Source organism: Mastigoproctus giganteus, chromosome 9 (genome assembly GCF_048544385.1).
Source record: "Mastigoproctus giganteus isolate SK-2022 chromosome 9, ASM4854438v1, whole genome shotgun sequence".
NCBI classification, from domain to species: domain Eukaryota; kingdom Metazoa; phylum Arthropoda; class Arachnida; order Uropygi; family Thelyphonidae; genus Mastigoproctus; species Mastigoproctus giganteus.
The window spans coordinates 988,442-1,007,891 of record NC_143583.1 but is presented as its reverse complement, the minus strand read 5'-3'; the positions used below and the strand labels follow the sequence as shown (position 1 = coordinate 1,007,891).

The 19,450-nt window shown below is 43.4% G+C and overlaps 1 protein-coding gene across 1 annotated transcript in view; it reads left to right on the top strand.

Moving 5' to 3' along the window:
• The first annotated feature begins 681 nt into the window (after positions 1 to 681).
• LOC150080029 (kin of IRRE-like protein 3) overlaps positions 682 to 19,450 on the top strand; it is a 926,673-nt gene continuing 907,904 nt past the window's right edge. The window contains 1 exon segment of the mRNA XM_090381806.1: positions 682 to 934. Within this exon segment, the coding sequence (XP_090237932.1) occupies positions 838 to 934 (97 nt within the window). The 5' untranslated portion in view covers positions 682 to 837.

Below are 19,450 nucleotides of genomic sequence, written 5' to 3'. Positions count from 1 at the left end.
CCCAAAACGACACAAACGCTGCTGTTGGTGGCAGAATGATGACGAATGTAGTGGATCCGTTCTGTTCTCCATCACGGAAAGAGAAGTTGGGGCTGTTTCGTTTCTTCCGACTGAATGCATGACCTGCCGAGGATCGTTTCGTTTCTGTTTCCGGCAGGCAGCCGAGACGGAGTTGAAAAGTCCATGCGGGAATGATCCGAAAGAAGCGATATTTCGGATGAACCCTCTTCCAGCATTAAGACGGGTTCATTGCCGCACACAACGGTCCCACCCGACCCCCATTCGGCCGTCGGTGGAGCGGACTTGCACCGATGGGTGCCGCGCGCATATCTGTCGCTGTACTCGTTGCACGCGCACAAAGACGCTCCTGTGGCGAAGACGGAGCGCCGCTGAAACTGTAATTCGGCGAAATAAGCGCGCTCGCCCTTTCGGGGAAGTGCATCTGCACCACCCACCTGCCGAAGTCGATCCGACCACGCAGCGGCAGTCATTAAGACTACGGCATTAGGTTTTTGCTCTGCCACCAGATGGCAGCACAGTGCAGGCAGGCAGAGCGCGCAGTTAACGGCTCCTGCGAGTGCATTTCGTTTACGGCACATCATCGACAGTTCGCCGTCAGAAGTGCGCGTCTGCAGCTCGTGTCCGTGCTTCTCGCTTCTTTGGATATAAGTGACCTCTTCCTCGAGCGCCGTTCGGGGTGATGTGCGGTGCCCTCAGAAGTGCAACAACAGCGGATACCCGTCTGTAGACACTCCTCGTTGTGGTGATCGCGTGCGTGCGGAAAGTGTACGCCGAAAAGAGCAGCGTCTCAGTGATCCTCCTCCTCTCGTGCCAGCGATGGAAGTGCGGGTTAAGTTCTCGTGTGCCGCCGCAGGATTGTCGTTGGTTTTCGCCCTCGTCCAACTGGCCGTCGCTGGGCCGCTCACAACAACAGGTAAGTTTGTACCGAGTCCTCCCCCTCCCCCTCACCCTCCACAGACTTCGAAACAGCGACGGATTTGGACGCGTTAATCTGTGGGGAGGGATGTTCTCGCGAAGGATTCCGCCAACAAGCCTATGACCGGACGCAGCGGTCAGTGAGCCGAACCGTGTTGTCGGATGAACGCGAATGAGGGGTTTTCGCTCTTATTTCGTTCCGTTAGAGCGAATTCGCCCCCCGAACCGATTCGTTCCTCCCTTCCCCAGTGGTTTTGAGCAACCGCTCGGCTGGGGGTGCGGCACTTCGACGCTTGTCGGGAACGATGCGAGACAAAATCGCGACTTCAAAATTTTCAGGCGACTCTGCAGTCAAAGGTTGAGCCAACACAGAGAGAGAGAGAGAGAATGAATGAAAGAAAGAAAGAAAGAAAGTGTAAGGAAAGAAATTGTACGATAATGTTCGGCTGTCTTGAAACTGAAGGCCTTCGGGGTGGGACAGAGAAGCAGGCAGGGGTGGGTGGGTGGTTGATTAGGGTGGACGCAATTTAAAAGAGCAAAAAATAAATGTTTCATTTTTGCACCTTCTTCTTTGACGCCCATTTGCGTCGAGGGTGTTGCGAGAAAAGAGTTCTTCGCGGTGTCTGCTCGCTCCCGACCTCCGTATTTCGTTCGTCTTTGCACGAATGAGCTCAACCCCAACCGCAGTTGCGTGCGTGAAGAACAGAATTTGCCTTCGTTGCCGCTTGTCGGTGTTTCGCCGAAGGAGTCAACTCTGACCGCTCGTTCTCGGCAGTGTGCCCTCTTCGAACAACGGTGGGTGAAGCAGCGCACCCTCGGTAGGCGAAATAACGAACGTTGGGTGTCGCGCGAACAACCAGTCGATGAGCCCTTTGCTGAGGGGTGGGCTGACCTTTTGAAGGGGGGGGAAGAATTTTATTTCGGGTCAACCTGCTGCTGTTTTCTCGGGGAAGGGTGCATGAAGGATTCGCTCGGTGATAAACGAGGGGTTGTTTGGCATGCGTGCGTTGTCTGCTTGAATTTCAAATCCGAATTGCACCACCGGATCGCAGCTGCGTACTCGGATCGGGCTGGGAGCATCGAAACCCCTTTTGATAAGAAAAAAATGTCCGAAAATTGGATCGTTCGTTTCGTCTCCGCCGGGGTCAGTGTGCGCGGTCATCGGTTCTGGTTGAAGTGTTCGGAAACGTGAAATGCTGCGGACACCCGAGTTTCCGGTTTAAAAGAAGTCCGAGTGGAGTGGGTTAAGGGGTGGGGCAGGACTCTTGTGCCCCCGGTAATTGAAAGTTCATGTATTGGGTTTTGTGCGGGACAGACAGCTGTGAGTGCCCCGAGATGGATTACTGTGTGATCTCTTGCAGCTGTCTCAGCCCGCGATCTGATTGTTATCATTATAAGTTTGCAACTGCCCTTTTTCTCTCTTCTTGTTTTTCAATGTGTGCGCCATTATTGCTCTTAATGTTGTTGTTGTTGAAGATGTTGCCGAAGAAATTACTTTGAATGAATGTTCGTCTGCTAATCCCAAACACGCCCAAGCCCAAATTACATTTTTTTTTCGGGTGAAAAAATTATTTTTCAGGAAACGTAATTTTAGGAACGCGCTTCAGCCTGCTCATTTCGCGGGCATTTCTTTTAAAGGCCTTTCGCGCGAAGTAGACAGACTCGTCCGCCTCTTTTTCAACCCTCCGTCGACAGGTCAAACTGACCCAATGCGGAACTTGCGGGCTCGCTGTCGTATGACGTGAATATGCTTCGTTATTGCGATCTGAAACAGCGTTCTTGGCCGCCATCCTGAGGTGCATTTTGAGTCGGATCTCCCCGGGGATTTGTCTCACCCGACAGTTTCGCTTTTCGGGGTTGCTCATTTTTCACGGCGGCGAATAACCTACGACGGGAGGAAGCAAAAGATTGCCGTTGTGGCTCTGCTGACGACCGCTGTCAGGCGGAAGGATATCGTCAACGGTTCGGCTTTCTTAAATTAGATCCAACCGCGTTTTGGCGGATGAATGTGATTTAATTGGAAACAATGACGCTTTAGCGCATCCCCCCCCCTCGTTGACTCCTTTTGGGTAATTTCAACGAGGGGTGCTACCACTGGGTTTGCAGTTCGCCTCGGATTAACGCGAGAGTTGACCTCAATCGGAAATGCTAAGGCCACTGATGCTCCAAAAGCCTTCCCGAAGTTGCTTTTAACGGATCTAAAATTGGCGCGGTCTTTTCGAGTCGCACTTGATCGGACAACCCCCAGCTGGTGCCGTATCCGAAAGGTGCACCGTGGCCGTCTTGACAAAAAGACAATTGCCTTCCCCCGTGTGCTAAACGCACTCGCGCAGTTGTCTTCGATCTTCGCCCGAAGAATCCTCTCATGAGAAGTGCATTTAAGCGTTGTCATTTTGGACCTTTTGTTCCGTCTTAACCGTTTTCTTCTCCTTTTATTTAACAAGAAGTGTTTCGAATGAAGTCTCTTTGAAAATGGCCAAGGTGACCCATGTGGTTGCCCATTATTTATGTATTTATTATTTTTTTTTTCCAAGCGATTTTATTATTATTGCCTGCAACGCTTATTGGGGTTCTGTTGGGTACAACTATCAAAGTTGGTTCCGCTGATCGGTGGAGCGAAGGCTTTGGGGAATTGCGAGCGCGCTTCCAACATTAAGCGCGACAGAAGGAGCCTAACTGTTCCTGCGGCGCGCGAAAAGTGCCGAGCAAAGAAGCGAATGGCGGAGAGAAAGATTCATCTCCACTTCGCGCGAAGTTATCCCCACGGATTGTCCAGCAGGATGTTTGTGACTTTGTGTCCACCCCCGAAAGAATTGAAGCTTTCGTAATGGAAGCGTAAAGAGATGTCTGTGAGGATGGATACGCTAAAATAGTCCGCCCGGAATTGTGTGTCAATTCGCGAATAAACCGTTCGCTTAACGATTCGCCGCAATTCCAGAATCGTCCGAGTTCCCTCCACGCGGCAACTTCATTTGTGAAACTGCATTATCGATTGTCCCTTCTTTATTGCACAAAATCTTCATTATTGCGGAGAGAAAATCTTTGTTGCAACCAAATGAACACCATGTCCGTAGATTTAAGTGAAGTTTCAACTGTCCCGTCACGGCCAAAGGCCAGGGGCCCACATCACAGCAGATAATTAGTTGTGCGCACGCTGTAATATTAAAAAAAAAGGAAAAATGTTGTTGCACTTCCTCACATTAAGCAGTATTAACTATAAGTACTCAAGGCACGTGCGTAAGTACACGTGCCTTGAGTGACCGGGGTTCAAGCTCGTCACTACTGAATACGGTGTTGTTTCTTGTATTCTGTCTATCTTGTGAACTCCTCTGACCGTTTGGTCGTCCCGGAGTATAAACAGAAAATTTATTTATTTATATATACAAGTTACATCACAAATACAGTTATATTTACAATAAAAATTGTACACATGTTATTGCACTTCCTCACATTAAGCAGTGTTAACTATATTTACAAGTTACATCATAAATACAGTTATATTTACAAGAAAAATATACACGAATGGCACTTCTCTGTCAAACTAATTTTGTCGTGGCACAGGAGAGCTTGGCAGGTGGTGTGGGGGCGCACGAACTTCTTCTTTTTCGATTCTGGGATTGGAGCGACTTCTTTCCTGTAGGTTTTATTGCTGCAAAACCTCTGCAAGTCAGAGTCGAGGTGCTGTACTTCCGGTAGCATTTGGTTTGGGAGGAAGCGGTCTGAGATATGAAGTCGCCGATTCCTCGAGCAGAGCATCGGGGTTGACTGAAGTTCTGGTTTGGGTATTCGCCAGTAACACGAATCCCAAATGGACGGTGTTGAGATCTGACCCGTGATCATTTTAACTGTAGCTATCAGTCGTTGCATTTCAATGATGTCAGGGAGTCGCTGCATCCCCAGTGAGGTTGATAAGGCTGTAGTTCTGTCCGGTGGTGAGAGACAAGCCTTCCGATTAGCATATTTAAGTAGCCAGAATTCTGCAGCGAGGATTTGTTTCTTCGTTGTAGTAGCTGCTGATGCCCACACTTCAGCAGCATAAAGGAGTGGAGAATAGATTACTGTTCTGATTCTTAAAGACCTTTTCACTTGAGGCAGATCTAAGGCGGTGCGAGTAGGTTCTCCGTACCCCGTTTGCGTTCTCGTTAAAAAACGAATTCCGCGATGCCTGTCCCCGTCCTCAACACTTCCTTCAGTTCCGCTCTCGTTTCCTTCACGCGTGTTCCATCATCTCATTATTGATTTAACCGTCTACGACTGTAAGTATGTAAGAAATTCCTTTTTCTTAATCCGAATTTTCCATTATTTAATTGTAGTTTGATCAAAACTGATTCTGTAATTCCCGTCGTTAGGGTCTGCGTTCCTGTGGGTGACAAGTCTCTAAATGAATACGAAATGAACGTAGTCGCGTGTCTTTTACACCTCGATGCGCATCGCGTGAACATTTCGACGTGAATGCGCATCACTCGCGTAACCTCGTCGAACTCGAAGCTCTCGTCACCGTGTGTCGGTTTCGGTCTCGCCGTGCGGTTTGTTTCTCGCGGAGAAACAAAAGAACGTTTTAATCGCGGCGTGAGCTACGTACAATTAGTACCTTCGATATCTGCTCGGTGGCGCTGCATCGAGGCCGCGCGTAGCCGACCTGAGGCGGAGGGTTCCTCGTGAGTTATTCCGTGTTTACACTCCGACAATAGTGCGATTCAGCGCATTTCTATTCTAAGACCCCTTAATTCACTCGCATTAAACTTCAGATCTTTCTGGAATGCTTTTTTTTTTATCGTTGAATCAAGCTTTTAATGATCTACGAATAATTATCGATAAATAGGAGGTGGTTGTTTCTTACGAAGATCCTCTCAAGAAAGTCGTTCAGTTTGGTTAGAACTTCGAGAGTTATAAATCGCCAAACAAACATGTGATCAGATTTCTCGAGCAACGTTTCATAACGCGTTACTCTTCCTCTTTCGACATTACTCATTCAACCAAAACACTGTACACCACTCTGGCGCTTCCCCTACTAGGTCGCGTGTTTCTAAAGAACGAAAGAAGAAAAAGTCCAGATTAAAATGATGAAATCGTTGACGACAAGGGATGAATTTGGCAGTTATGAGAGTTCGATCTTCCAGCGAAATAGCGCTTCTGCAACGTCCGGAAAAGAAGAACGCATAAAATATTGCGATGCATCCCCTTCTGTACCTCGACTTTTTAGCTACACAAACAATAAGTATCGAGAGCCATCTAAGGGAAATGTTTCTATTTCTCTTTGAATATTAAGTTTCGGTCCATTTCTTCACTCCATCTGCACTCTGTGGCCTCGCAATGAAATCTGTTTCGTGTTAATCCTCCAAATGTTCAAATGTTTTCAATACCTCAAATCCCCTCTGCTTTATTACTGCACATTTCTTTTCTTTCTTTCGACAAAACCTTGCCCGAGTTGGCATCTCTTCTAGTTATTTGTATGTTTTTATCGCGAATTTTCCCCTCCTCCTTAATCTGTGTACGCACGGTCGTTCCTCGTGTTACGTTTGCGCAACATGACGGGCTTCTCGCACTCTCGTGACAGGGCAAAGGTGAAATGGGTCGCGCTAAATAAACAAAAGTCGCGAACGGAAGCTACGTCGCTTTTTTAAATATTATTATCAGTTTACGTACGAAACACCCCTGTACAAACATTGTCTTGGAGCTAGGGGGGGGGAGGCTAATACAAACATCCAACAAAAATTAGACGAAACGTCGAAAATCAGAAAACACATCGGAATAAATCCACGAACAGCGAGTCACTCGATGCGAGCAACGTGAATTCGAGCAACACTCGCTGCGAATGAATCTCATAAGGTTCCTTCGTGGTCTTTTCATTTCGGTTGCCGCGATACCAGTTGGTTTAGCAAAGCTCCGGTAGGGAGGGCGCCAGAAAAAAACGAACTCAATTCGAACAGCGACTAGAAGAAGAAGAAGAAAATCTTTATTGCACAGTAAAGATACAATAATGTGCCCGCCACAGCCGGAGGCCAGGGGCTTGACAATGATATGGGGTAATATAAAAATATGTACAGTATAAAAGATAACATAACAATTAAAAACGTAGCATTAGCCATTCAATAGGTATGAGTATGTACATAGTTGTGAGGCAGACAGTACACCAAGGTATGTTCACGTTCATATGTAAAAAGCACATGCCGGGTATTTCAGGATATTCACACAAGTCAGAAAATTTCACAGTGCCAAATTGATGTTCGGTATTGCATTTTCTTGTGAGACAGTTCGTCGATTTGCCTGCGACGTGCCGTTCTGCGCCTCATAGCAGATAGCAGGTGGAGGTATCGGTACGAGTCGACATCAGGGGCCAAACAAAAGGGGAACAAGTTCGGCCAACGAGCGCCTGTAATTGCGATCAGAAGCGAATTTCTGCAGGTCAACTCCGATCATTAGCAGGGCTTGTACTGTAGGAAGTACTTGTCCAGGTAGGAATCTGTCACTGATCTTCAGCCTGTTCCGTTGTAGCTGAAGAAGAGGGGTGGCTCGTAAGGAAGGAAGTGGAACATGCCACTGGCATATATCCCAGAAGTCAGGGGAGTTGATTTTGCCAACCAGCATTTTGACTGTGGTCACAGTTCTCCTCATACTGATTATTTGAGGCAGCCGCGGGATTTGGAGTTGGTCGGCCATGCTGGAGGTCCTCTGCTGAGGGGGGAGTCGATGTTTGTGGGTTGCCCACTTCAATATCCAGTATTCACTGGCGAAGATGGGCTTCATGAGAGAAGGTACTGCGGATGCCCATATTTCAGAGGCATACAGAAAGGTGGATACAGAACGGTTTCCAGATATCTGATTGTGGTTCTTGCGTCTGTGTTATGAAGAAGATGTTGACGGGCAATCCAGCGCATTCGGCTGATCTTGCGTAGAACACATTCGATGTGACAGTTGAACCTAAGGTTTGGGTCGAAGGTTACACCGAGATCTTTGTGTTTAGTAACACTTGGGACAACTGCACCCTGCAGTGAGGGTTGTATGGATGTGGGACACTTTTTCAGAGAAAAAACCATAATAACGGATTTTTGGGGGTTCAGTTTAATAAAGAAAAGAAACGTAGTTTTGGTAAGCTCCTTGCCGGACTCGCTTTAACTATCCCTCAATTGTCTAAAGAGTGACGCGACTTTCCCTCTTAAACGTGCGCACGTTCCTCTCTGGGGTTCATCCGTTTCTCTGGAAACGGCCGTTTTCCAAGCAAACGGATCAACGCAGAAGTACCGCGCGATGTGAGAATCGTCCTCCAATTCTTTGCGCGTTTCTTTACAACTTTGAACAAAGTGGACCGCAGATTAGTGATAGCCACGCAGGCTTTTGCTGCACCCGCCAAAAAAAAAAAAAAAAAAAAATGGAAGAAAAGTATTTTAGCGCAACGAGGGTGCGCTTCCTGAACGGATTTTTAGGAACGAAAATATCATTCAAACGAAGGTTTCGTACCACGAAATACGGACAATTATTATTAAATCCGTTTATTAAAAATAGCAAGTGTTTGCTTTCACCCCTTATACACAGCCGATCAGCTAGAAGGGTGTACAAAAAGAAAAAATTACAATATAAAAAGAGTGTACAAAAATGTAAGATTACAATTATTTACACAAATGTGTATATTTACAATATTGTTTACAAGTTCACTCATTGTCAAGATTATAGTTGAAGTAAGCTGTGCGCTTGTGAGATGCTCTTCACTCTGTACTGCTTGCTTTCGGAGTATTTCCCAGGGTGGTCTATTGTCAATGAATTGAAAAGGTTCACTGCGTTGTTTGGGAAGAAGTTCTTCAGACAGCACAGGTTGGATAGTGTAGAATGCAATGGTAGGTAGGGACTGTCATTACTCCGTCCAGCACGTGGAGTAGAGACAAGTCCTCGAAGACTGGGGGGGTGGGGGGTCAATCACACCGGTCAGCATCTGAGAAAGAAGAAGAATATTCCTGGATGCAATGTGAACTCTCCAGGGAGTGATATTTAAGTTGGTTGGTATATAAAACAGCCCTGGAGTTGGTGAGAGCATTGCCCGTGACCCTGTTCATCTATCGCATTACCCAGTACTCGACTGCGAGGAATCTATTTATATACGACGTCGGGGCAGAAGATCAGATTGGTGATGCATACACGTGATCACAATAGGTTGTAGGCACCGCTGGACGTATCCTCCGACTACATCTACGTTCAGTAACCCCGTCAGCTCTTGGCGAATTGCCCACATCGCCGAGAAGGTCTTCGTTTTCATGGTCGAGAAATAATAATAATAAATGGTTTTGAAAAGTGAGGCCCTCGTCCCAAGTCAAGCAGAGGTCGGTGTGAGACTTCACTTTGCTTATCTGCACTCCGTTGTGATGTCATTTTTAATCTCTTTTTTGTAAATGTGATTTGGGGTGATTTAGATATGTTTAGCTCCAGACCTATCTGCAGTAGATAGGTTACAAGGCTGTTGATCAGGACGGCGATTCGCTGATTTATCAGGTGGGTTTGTTCAGGGTCTTTTGATTTTATATATAATTTGAGGTCATCTGCATATGATGAGAAATCAGTGTACCTTGCGAGGAAGGTTTCAAGAGCTGTGGCGAACAGTACACAGGATAGGACACCTCCCTGTGGTACTCCTCTCGTTATAATGCACTCCTGTTGGAAGGATTTATAGCTGATAATGAGTTGTCTTGGTGTAAGGATGCGGTTGATGGTTTTTAGCAGGCTTCCAGTAATGCCAAAGTAATTTTCCAGAATGTAGATGAGAGCGGGAATTGAGAGCTTATCATAAGCAGATGAAATATCCAGGAAGATGACGTCCAACTGAGATTTACTGTTGAGAGCAGTTTGAATTTTAAATAGGGTGTCCTGTAGGTTTGTGGATCTTTTGGGGATCACAGGATGCAGATGTTTGGGGTCTATGAGAGAAGCATTGGTCGATCAGTGCTGATGAGATAGCTTTCTCAGACACTTTTAATAGAGAGCAGCCCACTGAGATCGGTTTCAAGTCCTTAGGTTCCTTTGGGTTTCTTCTTTTCGGTATGGGTTTTACCCTGTAGTGATTCCATATTGTCGGGATTGATCCGGACTTCAATATGCGATTAAAGATTACAAGAAGGGGCTCCACAATGAAGACACTACACACTTTAACCATGAAGAGAGGGAAGCCGTCAGGACCAATTGTAGATTTATTAGGAAGTCTATTGATGGTATTTATAAGGTGTTTTGTTAGCGTTATAGTTGAAAGAAGGTTGTCATGAGTTCATGACGAAATCACTTAGATTTGGGGTTTTTGGGCTAATGGCATCTCGTTGAAATTTCATATATATAAGATGACTTCCTTCCGAAAAACGCCGAGGAGAGATCTCGTTGGAAACGAGATTTGCACTAGGAACGTGCCAAGGAACGAGGAGAGCCAATAAAATTTGGGACCAATAAAAAATGAAAAAAAAAAATTGGGACAGAAGATTACGTCGTAGTAGGAATTCGTTTAAAGAAAGACATCCAGTTGTACTCGGATGCAACTTCCCTAGAACAATGAAGGAAAATATTCGGGTGCGTCCTGAAGATATTTATGGGAAGGAGGCGAAACAGTGCAACGCTCGCCAACGACGGGTTCAATTTACTTTATTATTTCGATCACGCAAGGGGGGAACTATTGACAACGGAACGTGGTCAACTACAAATAAGAGTAATATTTCAATAGAACCGTAAAATGAATCATCGAATCAGATTCAAGCATTAAAATCATTACAATAAAAAGTATCGAGTAATGACCCATAAAGAAATAATGAAAAAAGAGATCAGAAACATTTTAAATATTTCTTCCGCTGTTGTTGCATTTCCACGTTTCTTTTGAAACACTCGCTTCTGCGGGACCACATTCGCAGCTGTGGTTGGTGTTAAATCCGAGCAGCCGTTATTTTGTGGACATTTTCTTCTCATAAATGCCGAATACGTTTACCACTCGGGATTATTCCGGAGCACCCTTCGCGTGAAATCGCTGGGAGAGTCAAAAGCAGAGAGAGAGAGAGAGAGAGAGAGAGAGAGAGAGATGCCGGCAGCTGAATTGCTCGCGATGGTATTATCTGCGCTTAATGTCTCCTCGACTTCGAGGGCGCCACCAGTGGCATCTGCGCTGTGGTTTTCGCTTCGCGGTTGATGTTGAACATCAGAAACTTCAGATTCGTGGTCTAACGCTTTCCTATAATGGCCGCAGTTCTTTGGACGTTCCCTCAACTCGAGTCTTCTTCTTCGAGCACCCTGCTCGAATGTTCCAAACCGAGGACCACATCGAAATGATTTGAAAACGTCGCCTTCGTGACAGTGGCAGCTCGAATTGCTCGCAAGAAACGATCAATTTGCGCAACAGGAGTCGCAATCCTGGGCGAAATATGTACCTCCCCCCCAACGTGCTTCTCCGTCGCAAACTCGTCCGATCGCTGGACCGGGAACGACGCGGCATCTTTTTTTTAAACACAAAGGCGAAAAGAGAAAAAATAAAAATATTTTGATTTTCCTTTTATTGAAAGCCACGAAATTATTTTATTTGCAGGAACCTCCCATTTGCAAGAGGGGAAACTCACGTTTTCGACACACATTCAATAGAATAAAATTAACTTTAAAAGTGGGTATTTCTTGAATAGTTTTTCGTGCAATGAGGCGCTGGACAACGTCGAAAAATTAAATTTGTGTGCGTTGGATTTTGGAATGAGATCGAGCAGCTGACAAAGATCGAGATTGGATCGGTTAATTCGCCCAGAAAGTAGTTCAACGGGGCAAGGCTTCCGTACTAGGCGCGGGAAGTCGGACCTGAGTCTTCTATGAGTTGTCTAATGCGTTCAGTACTCAAAAATACCGCACCCACCGGAGGTAGTGCAATACCAGTGGGTTCCTGCAATCTCGCTCACCGGATGCCCAAACCTGTTTTAGCAAAACGGAAAAAAAAAACAAAAACCTGTAATTCCATCACTGGAATTCCCATATAAGGAGGAGGAGCAAACCATATTTCTTAGCTGAATCAACTGATTTTAATAATAACTATAGGGGGCACTGCTCGCAAACCCCCAGCCAATATGAAATGTACACAGAGAAGAGATAATGAAGACTTCTTCCTGGGTGAACACGCACTTAATTACAACAGTAGGAGAAAGTCTCCTTTAAATCCTGCAGATCTCCACAACTAACAAATACGGAGTACACTATTAACTCTGTGATCATCGAAAGGTGTGACCAAGTTGACGACTTGGGATTCTCTTCTCCAGTGCTAAATTCGATGCCCATGTCCTTAAAATCACCAGCAAAGCATTCAAAACACTGGGATTCATCAAACGGAACACATACAAGTTCAAAAACTACAGATATGTAGTTATCTTTTATAAAACTATTCTGCCAATCCTTGAATTCAGTTCACCCATCTGGAATCCTCACACAAAGACTTTAACTAACAAAACCGAAGCAGTCCAAAAAAACTTTGTCCGTTACCTTACGTACCGCAATCCTCTATTCTATCACTCAGTGTATTATGAATCGCTGTGTGATTACTTTCATCTGAGGCCTCTGTGCGCCAGAACAGTTACTGCTGACATCGCCCTTCTAGCCAAAGTAATCACTGGAATTTACGAAGCATCTGATATCCTGAGTAAAATAAACTTCAATGCTCCCTGTAGACAAGTCAGGAACCTTACACCGTTTCGCCTTGACTCTGCCAACACGGACTTAATGAAGTTCAGTCCACTGAACAGAATCAGCAAATCAGCAAATGACTCTCGCATTGACTTCTTTGACAACTCCCAATCACTGATGAACTCCATCCACAAGTTTGCCTCTTCTCTTAAACTGCAAAGTGACTAGCTCACATCTAATTATTGTAGTTTATTATTATTTGTTATATTATTTTTCTATTCTCTAACGGATTAATTATTACTTGTTTTACCGGTAACTTAACTTTGTACTTCTTTTTAACACATGATTTTAATGTTTGAATCAATGTTTGTGTTCCTGTTGGATTTCATAATTTTGTTACCAATTGTGTTCCTTGTTCTGCTCTCAGATACACTCTCAATCGTTACCTGGTGTGTGTTTTGTTGCTAATAAAATAAAATAAAATAAATGTCTTAACCTGCTCGGCATCATTACTGACTGAAGCAGCTTCGGAAAGTTTCCGTCACGTGATTGACGCTTTATTCACACCTGCCCCTCGTCTTCCAAACACCTTAGACGTTTTGCTTCGAGTAACAAATTGGAATGTCGACATCTGGCGGTGAGATGCTCTTCAACCGAGCGACCACTTCACGTCGACGCCATTTATTTCGCGTTTTGTCCCACGCAAAATGTAGAGGTATGACGGAGTCAGTCAAATCTTCTACACCATCTCTTAAATATACTAACATTATAACGCAGTGATCGAAATCTAATCAGCAAATGACCTACGTAATTATTTATCTCCGCATTTGTAGTGACGTAATTGGCCGCCAACTTGACACCTCACCGGAACCCCTCATCCCATTGGCTCAAATAAATATCAGTAGGAGATAAACTTTTAGAGAGAAAATAACTTCAAATGAAATACTGTATTAAAACTCAAGGAGTTTATGAGAGAGAGAGAGAGAGATAATCTTTATTGCCCTTCACAGCCAAAACTGGTAAATCAGCAAAACTTCCGGGAAAATCGAACAATTATTTACAAAAGCGGGTAATTTTACAAAAGAAAACATATTTTAATACAAAGGAGAGAACTCCTTATGAGAGTTAAGTTTGAGTGAGCTGACTTTACATCGAGATAAGAGCACCAGCTCAATCAGACAGGAACAGATGCAAGGTACACAGCAGTCATTGCTGATTAGTCCTGCTAGTCATCATTTTTTTCGGGTAAGTCCGGTCAACAGCGAATTTGTTCAGGTCTGCGTGAAGTGCCTGGGTTTGCTTGAACATCTGCTGAGGGAGGAACCTGTCCGAGAGATGGAGTCGCGCTGAATGCGAGTAGAGCTCGGGATTGGCCCTAAGGGCAGCAGGGGGAATCCTCCAGCCACAGGTATCCCAGAATGAAGGTGTTGTACTTATGCCTGTTATCGTCTTGACTGTTGATAGGAGGCGTTGGTCGTCGATTAAGGTGGGAAGCCGTGGAATCCCGAGAGAGTCGGCAAGCTGCGTGGTGCGAATCAGAGCTGGAAGGTTGCGCTTACTGTTGGTCCACTTTAGGAGCCAGAATTCTGTGGCAAAGAGTGGGTTCTTTATTGACGGTGCCGCTGACGCCCAGATTTCAGCAGCATAGAGTAAAGGTGGAAAGATGATTGTTCTTATGTACCTCACGGTTGTCGTTTTATCTCTGATATTGAAGGAGATGCTGTTTTGCTATCCACCGGACTCTTGAAGCACGTGTGAGAAGCATGTCTATGTGGACGTTGAATCGAAGTTTGGAGTCGAATACAACGCCCAGATCACGATGGCTGGACACAATTGGAATGAGGGTGTTGCCGACCGAAGGCTGGAGAAAAGAAGGAGTTTGCTTCAATGAATACACCATGAATTCGGACTTAGAAGGATTGATCTTGAGCCCAAACTTGATCTTGTGTTAAAAGGAGAACTTTTACCTGTTCTTAATTAAATGAGAAGCAGAAAATTTGCATGCCTGTTAGAGATATAAAGATAGTAAAGCAGTTCCTCGAAAGATAGGATACCTAATAAGTTATTTACTTGACTGTGAAGCTCGATTAAAGTTTTATTATTAAAGAATTTATTATCACACAATTGCACTTCAGTAAACCTCTACCTGTGTTTCGAAGAATCTTTTGAGAAACGGAGGTCGCTGCCTGTTCAATCCAGTCTTTTAAAACTTTGTTATTATTATTTACTTTTTATTTATTTATTTATTTATTTTTTTTGCGTGCACTTTGACATTTACGCAGTCCCATACAAAGAAACCCATGGCTCTGAGAGCTGGGAAATGAAGAGACCATTGAATGCGACCAACTCGGCCGATTCATCTGTTAGAAATTTATTTTTATTCAGGAAATCGTGTACTTGCAAGTTCCAGTGTGATGGTGGTTGACCCATCTTGCTGATAGAACACCGTGCGGATGCATACAGTATCTTCCAGCTGACATGCAGCATACATTTCGAGCATATCTGTGTATTTTCTGGAGTTCAGTGTAGAAGAACTCCCAGGCCTTCGCGGACGACTTAATCTTGATAGTCACTGCAGATAGCAGGGCCCAGTGGAGGACAATGCGAACAGGCCTTGAGGATACTTCAGGGGTGGACGCAGACTCATCTACTGAAGATATCACCGACCAAAATTTCCTTGATTTTGCTCAAAGGAACACTAGACCTACCCAGGCCACCACAAATGAAAAAATAAGACTATCAAACTAGTGGACCAACTAAAACACGGCCTTATATTTCACTCTAAACTACCATTCAAGTACCACCTGACATACATCAGAGCAAAGATTAAGAAATACTCTGCACTAGTGGTCAGAATCACTAAGGCGAGACTGGGGGCTCAACAAACGCACCCTGTCACTTTATTACAAAACAATCTTCCTACCAGCAATAACCTCTCCACCCTGGTTTCAAAAATCCGTAACCGGCGCAAATCGACGGACACTGGAGAAAAGAGAGGCAGATAGTTGGCAAAATATTTAAAATAAGAAATGAAAAAGCGACCAAAATAAGATTGCATTGCAATGTTTTTCACAATTTCGGGCCATCCACCGAAATTATGAGAAAAAAGGCAATGCTCTCGCTTCTGTTTCCGACATGTTCTGTATGTTATGCTGTGGACACGTGTTACTCACAAAATTTGAAATTTTGCATAGGTTCACTAACGGTTCCTAGCGTTAGAAATAAAAAAATAAAAAATAAAATGTTATAATGTCCATAAGCTAGCTGGATGTATATGTATGTGATGATGAACGCTGTTAAATACATGGTACACACACAAAGTGCTCAGGATAGTTGAGAGATGTAATAACTAACAAAGTAGCGGTGAAAAGCTGCTGAACTTTAAGGCGAAAAATAGATTTCTGTGGGTGTTTAAGTGTAAATTTACAGATTTCGTCTATTGTGCGAAAGAGTTGTTTAGACTGGAAGCTAAATGTGTATATGAATCTGTGCAGGGCTCTCAATACTCATTGTGTTTGGAGTTGAAAAGTATGGTATGCATATATTGTACATCCATGTTATTTTTGTGCCAGTCTTTAAGGGTTGCTTCAGAATTGCCTAATTTTGATTTCTTTTTACTGTTAGATTTCTTAGATTTATTAGAACGTTTATAAGGTTTGTTGTCGAATATATATATATAGCGATTTTGTACTCAATTAAAAATAAATATGCAGAAAGAACAAGCCAAGTACGGGTTTAACCAATTAAAAGATGGTAACCGTTTTACAGACTGCAATAGATTTCCTCCTAGGAAAGAAGTGAAGTACAGAATGAGAATTGCTTATTATAAATACTAATCTTCAATAGAATTTCAGTTATTAAAAAAAAAAAAAAAATCCATTTTGGAATCAATGGACCGATGATGGAACAAATTTCGTTATTCTCAACTAGGGAAGAATTTGCGGAATGATTTGAAAGATTCTATTCATTAAAAAATGATAAATGTGACAACAAACTCACTTTGCAGGATTTGTTTAGAAATCATCAGCAATTCTGAAATTAGCCCAGAAATATTCGTGAACTGCAATTCCAATTGGGATCGTATCCCAATGGATAATTTCCAAGAATTACTACATTGTATTAGATAAGCAGGTCAGTGGTCATCTAAATAAGCTTCTTTCTATCTTATGGTTTGCCAGCTATGTTTTTTTTTTTTTTTTTTTTTTTCGTAATGACTGATGATGGATGGCTCTGTTTTCTAACTTCTCCACTAATGCCGGTGTCCCCCAAGTTTCAATTTTTTCCCCCACTCTTTTCCTCTTGTATATTAATGACCTTCTTCCATTGACTGGAAATCCTATCCATAGTTTTGCTGACTCAATTGTCAGCATTGCATTCCACTTTCCATTTTGAGAAAACATGTCCTGCTCAATCAGTTTCAACTTCTCGAAAATCTGCTACCAATTCCTTAAATGCCGATCTTCAGGTAATTCTCCAGTGGGGCAAACACAACTTAGTTGATTCCAACCCTTCTAAAACTCAGTCTTGTCTTATATCTCGCAAAAAGGATTCTTCTTCTCCTATGCTTATCTATGGTGACAGTCCGATTTCTAGGCAAAATGATATCTCTTTTGAGGATTACTCTGACTTCTAATCTGACTTTGTTGGCACAAACACATCACAAATATTGTTTCCTCTGCATCTAAAAAACTTGGTTTTCTTTTTCCCGTTACTTTTCTTCCAAACAGCTATTCACTCTGTACAAATCTCAAATCCCTCCCCCCTAGAAACTGGTTCCACGTTATCAGAACACCAAGAATTTACACCATATACAGGAACACGTTCAATGTACAGAAGGGCATACTTAATTACAATGAGTGTCTAATCATCATCAACTTCTGATAAAATTATCCCAAATTAGCGAGTCTAAGCTCCTCTCTTCTTTTAAAAGCACGTGTGGCAAAGGTGTTCAGTGCTATAAATGCCACTTGAGATCGAATAAGCGCTGGTTTATTTCCTATTGTGCAGGTATCTGAAACAAGCTGAAATTCACGCCTGTAGTCTTGATAATATTGACAATCGAAAATAATGTGGTCAACATTCTCTTCCTGTCCACAGAGACAAAGCTGGGTAGGAGACAATCCTAACCTGAATAATTTGCTGTTAATACTCCAGTGGCCGATGAGTAAAAATGTACCATGCAAGCCAAATACAAACCACAGATTCTCTCTTCCTGAACTCCTTCACTGATGGTAAAAACTCTCTGGTCACGGCGCCAAGTTCCGAAGCTGACAAGTCTCTTTGCCATTTATCTACATAAAGGAAACGAAGCCGCCTTTTCTCAGATGTTAAAGGAGCATCTAGGTCGAGTTGCACATAATCCAAAGTAACAGGCATTGATTGCTTCAAGTGATACATCATATATCTGTATTGTATTTCATAGTGTAGAGATAATTTTCCGAATAACACCTGCAAAACCATAGAAGTTGTTTTACACGCCCGTGACATCATCAGGAGCGCAGCACGCTGGGCTTGCAGAAGCTGTTTCATAATTGCAGATTTGTTGGCCGCGGATAAAAAAGATTTACACTTATCTGGATAAGAAAGATTTACACTTCTCTTTCACATACTTTGTATGTGGCAGAAAACTTAAGGCATCATCAAGTTGAATAACTAAATATTTTGTAATGGCAGTATATTTAATTGTCTGTTCTCTGACCTTTATAAGTGGCGGATGTTCTCTATCTGATTTTCCTTTTAAAAGCATCTGCGATGTTTTAGTTGTTAAAACTATCAGTTTGTGAATTGCAGACCAAGTTAAAAGTTCTTGTAAGACGCAGTTAGTTGTCTCTTCCGGATTTTTCCTTGAATTTCCGCGGACGAGGATGGCAAGATCGTGTGCATAGACAATCATCTTTGTTCGTTCAAATTTCCTGGTAAGCCATTAATCAAACATTCCAACACGGGGGCCAAGAATTGATCCCTGTGGGCAACCCCTTGTAACATGTCTAGAGACCTGCTTAGAACCACTCTTAACTATGATAGAGCGGTGGTAAAATTGCTTGTAAGTAATTTGAAGATTGGTCTAGAAACCCCGGCCTCCCGGAATTTTTCCAGAGCACTCTGCCACCAAAGGGTGTCAAAGGCCCCTTTGAAGTCCACAGAAGCCAAGTAGGTATTTTGTGTCAGTTTCCTTTTGCAAAGTAAGGAGTCTGGAAATTGCCTCTCAGGCTTCTTGATTCCATTCAGAAGAGGGCAATTAGGTTAATTAATGACTCCTCTTTAACAGTCTCTCCACTCGCTGTCTGAGACTTTGTTTCTGCTGCATGCCTTTTCTACAGATACTTCCATGGGGATTGCTCTTCTGAATTGCCTTCTATAATTCCGCTCTTTCTTTCAAAGCAGCCCGAACGCATGTGGCAACCAGTATTCCACATAAGTGCGCAATACATTTTGGGCGAGGGTATAAAAAGATAAAATATATCGTATGGGATGGCTCTCCAGATAACATCGATGTTTAGTAGAATTTTTTGTGATATGCTTTGCAGTTTGTGGAAGTGCCTTTCTCTAGATTTTTGACATCATATACTGAGATCTCCTGCAAGCTTTTCATAGAGTCGCATATAAAAGATTGCTGGCTTAATCTCCCACTCATTCGGTATCGTAGACGTCAGCGGTTTGAATAAATTGAAGGACGCGGACAAACTGTTAAAGATGGATAGGTGATATGGTTAATGTCTTTTTTTCCTTTTTGTTGCTGATGCTTTTTTGCTTTCTTGATGTTTGCCACAACTGTTGCCAATAACTGAATCGAAGTGAATGGCTTAATCGATAACCGGTAAGCTATTAAGTAACAAATTATTCGAATTCTCAGTGTTCCTACGAGAAAAAAATTGCTTTCGACTTAATGTGCCACAATCTGTCC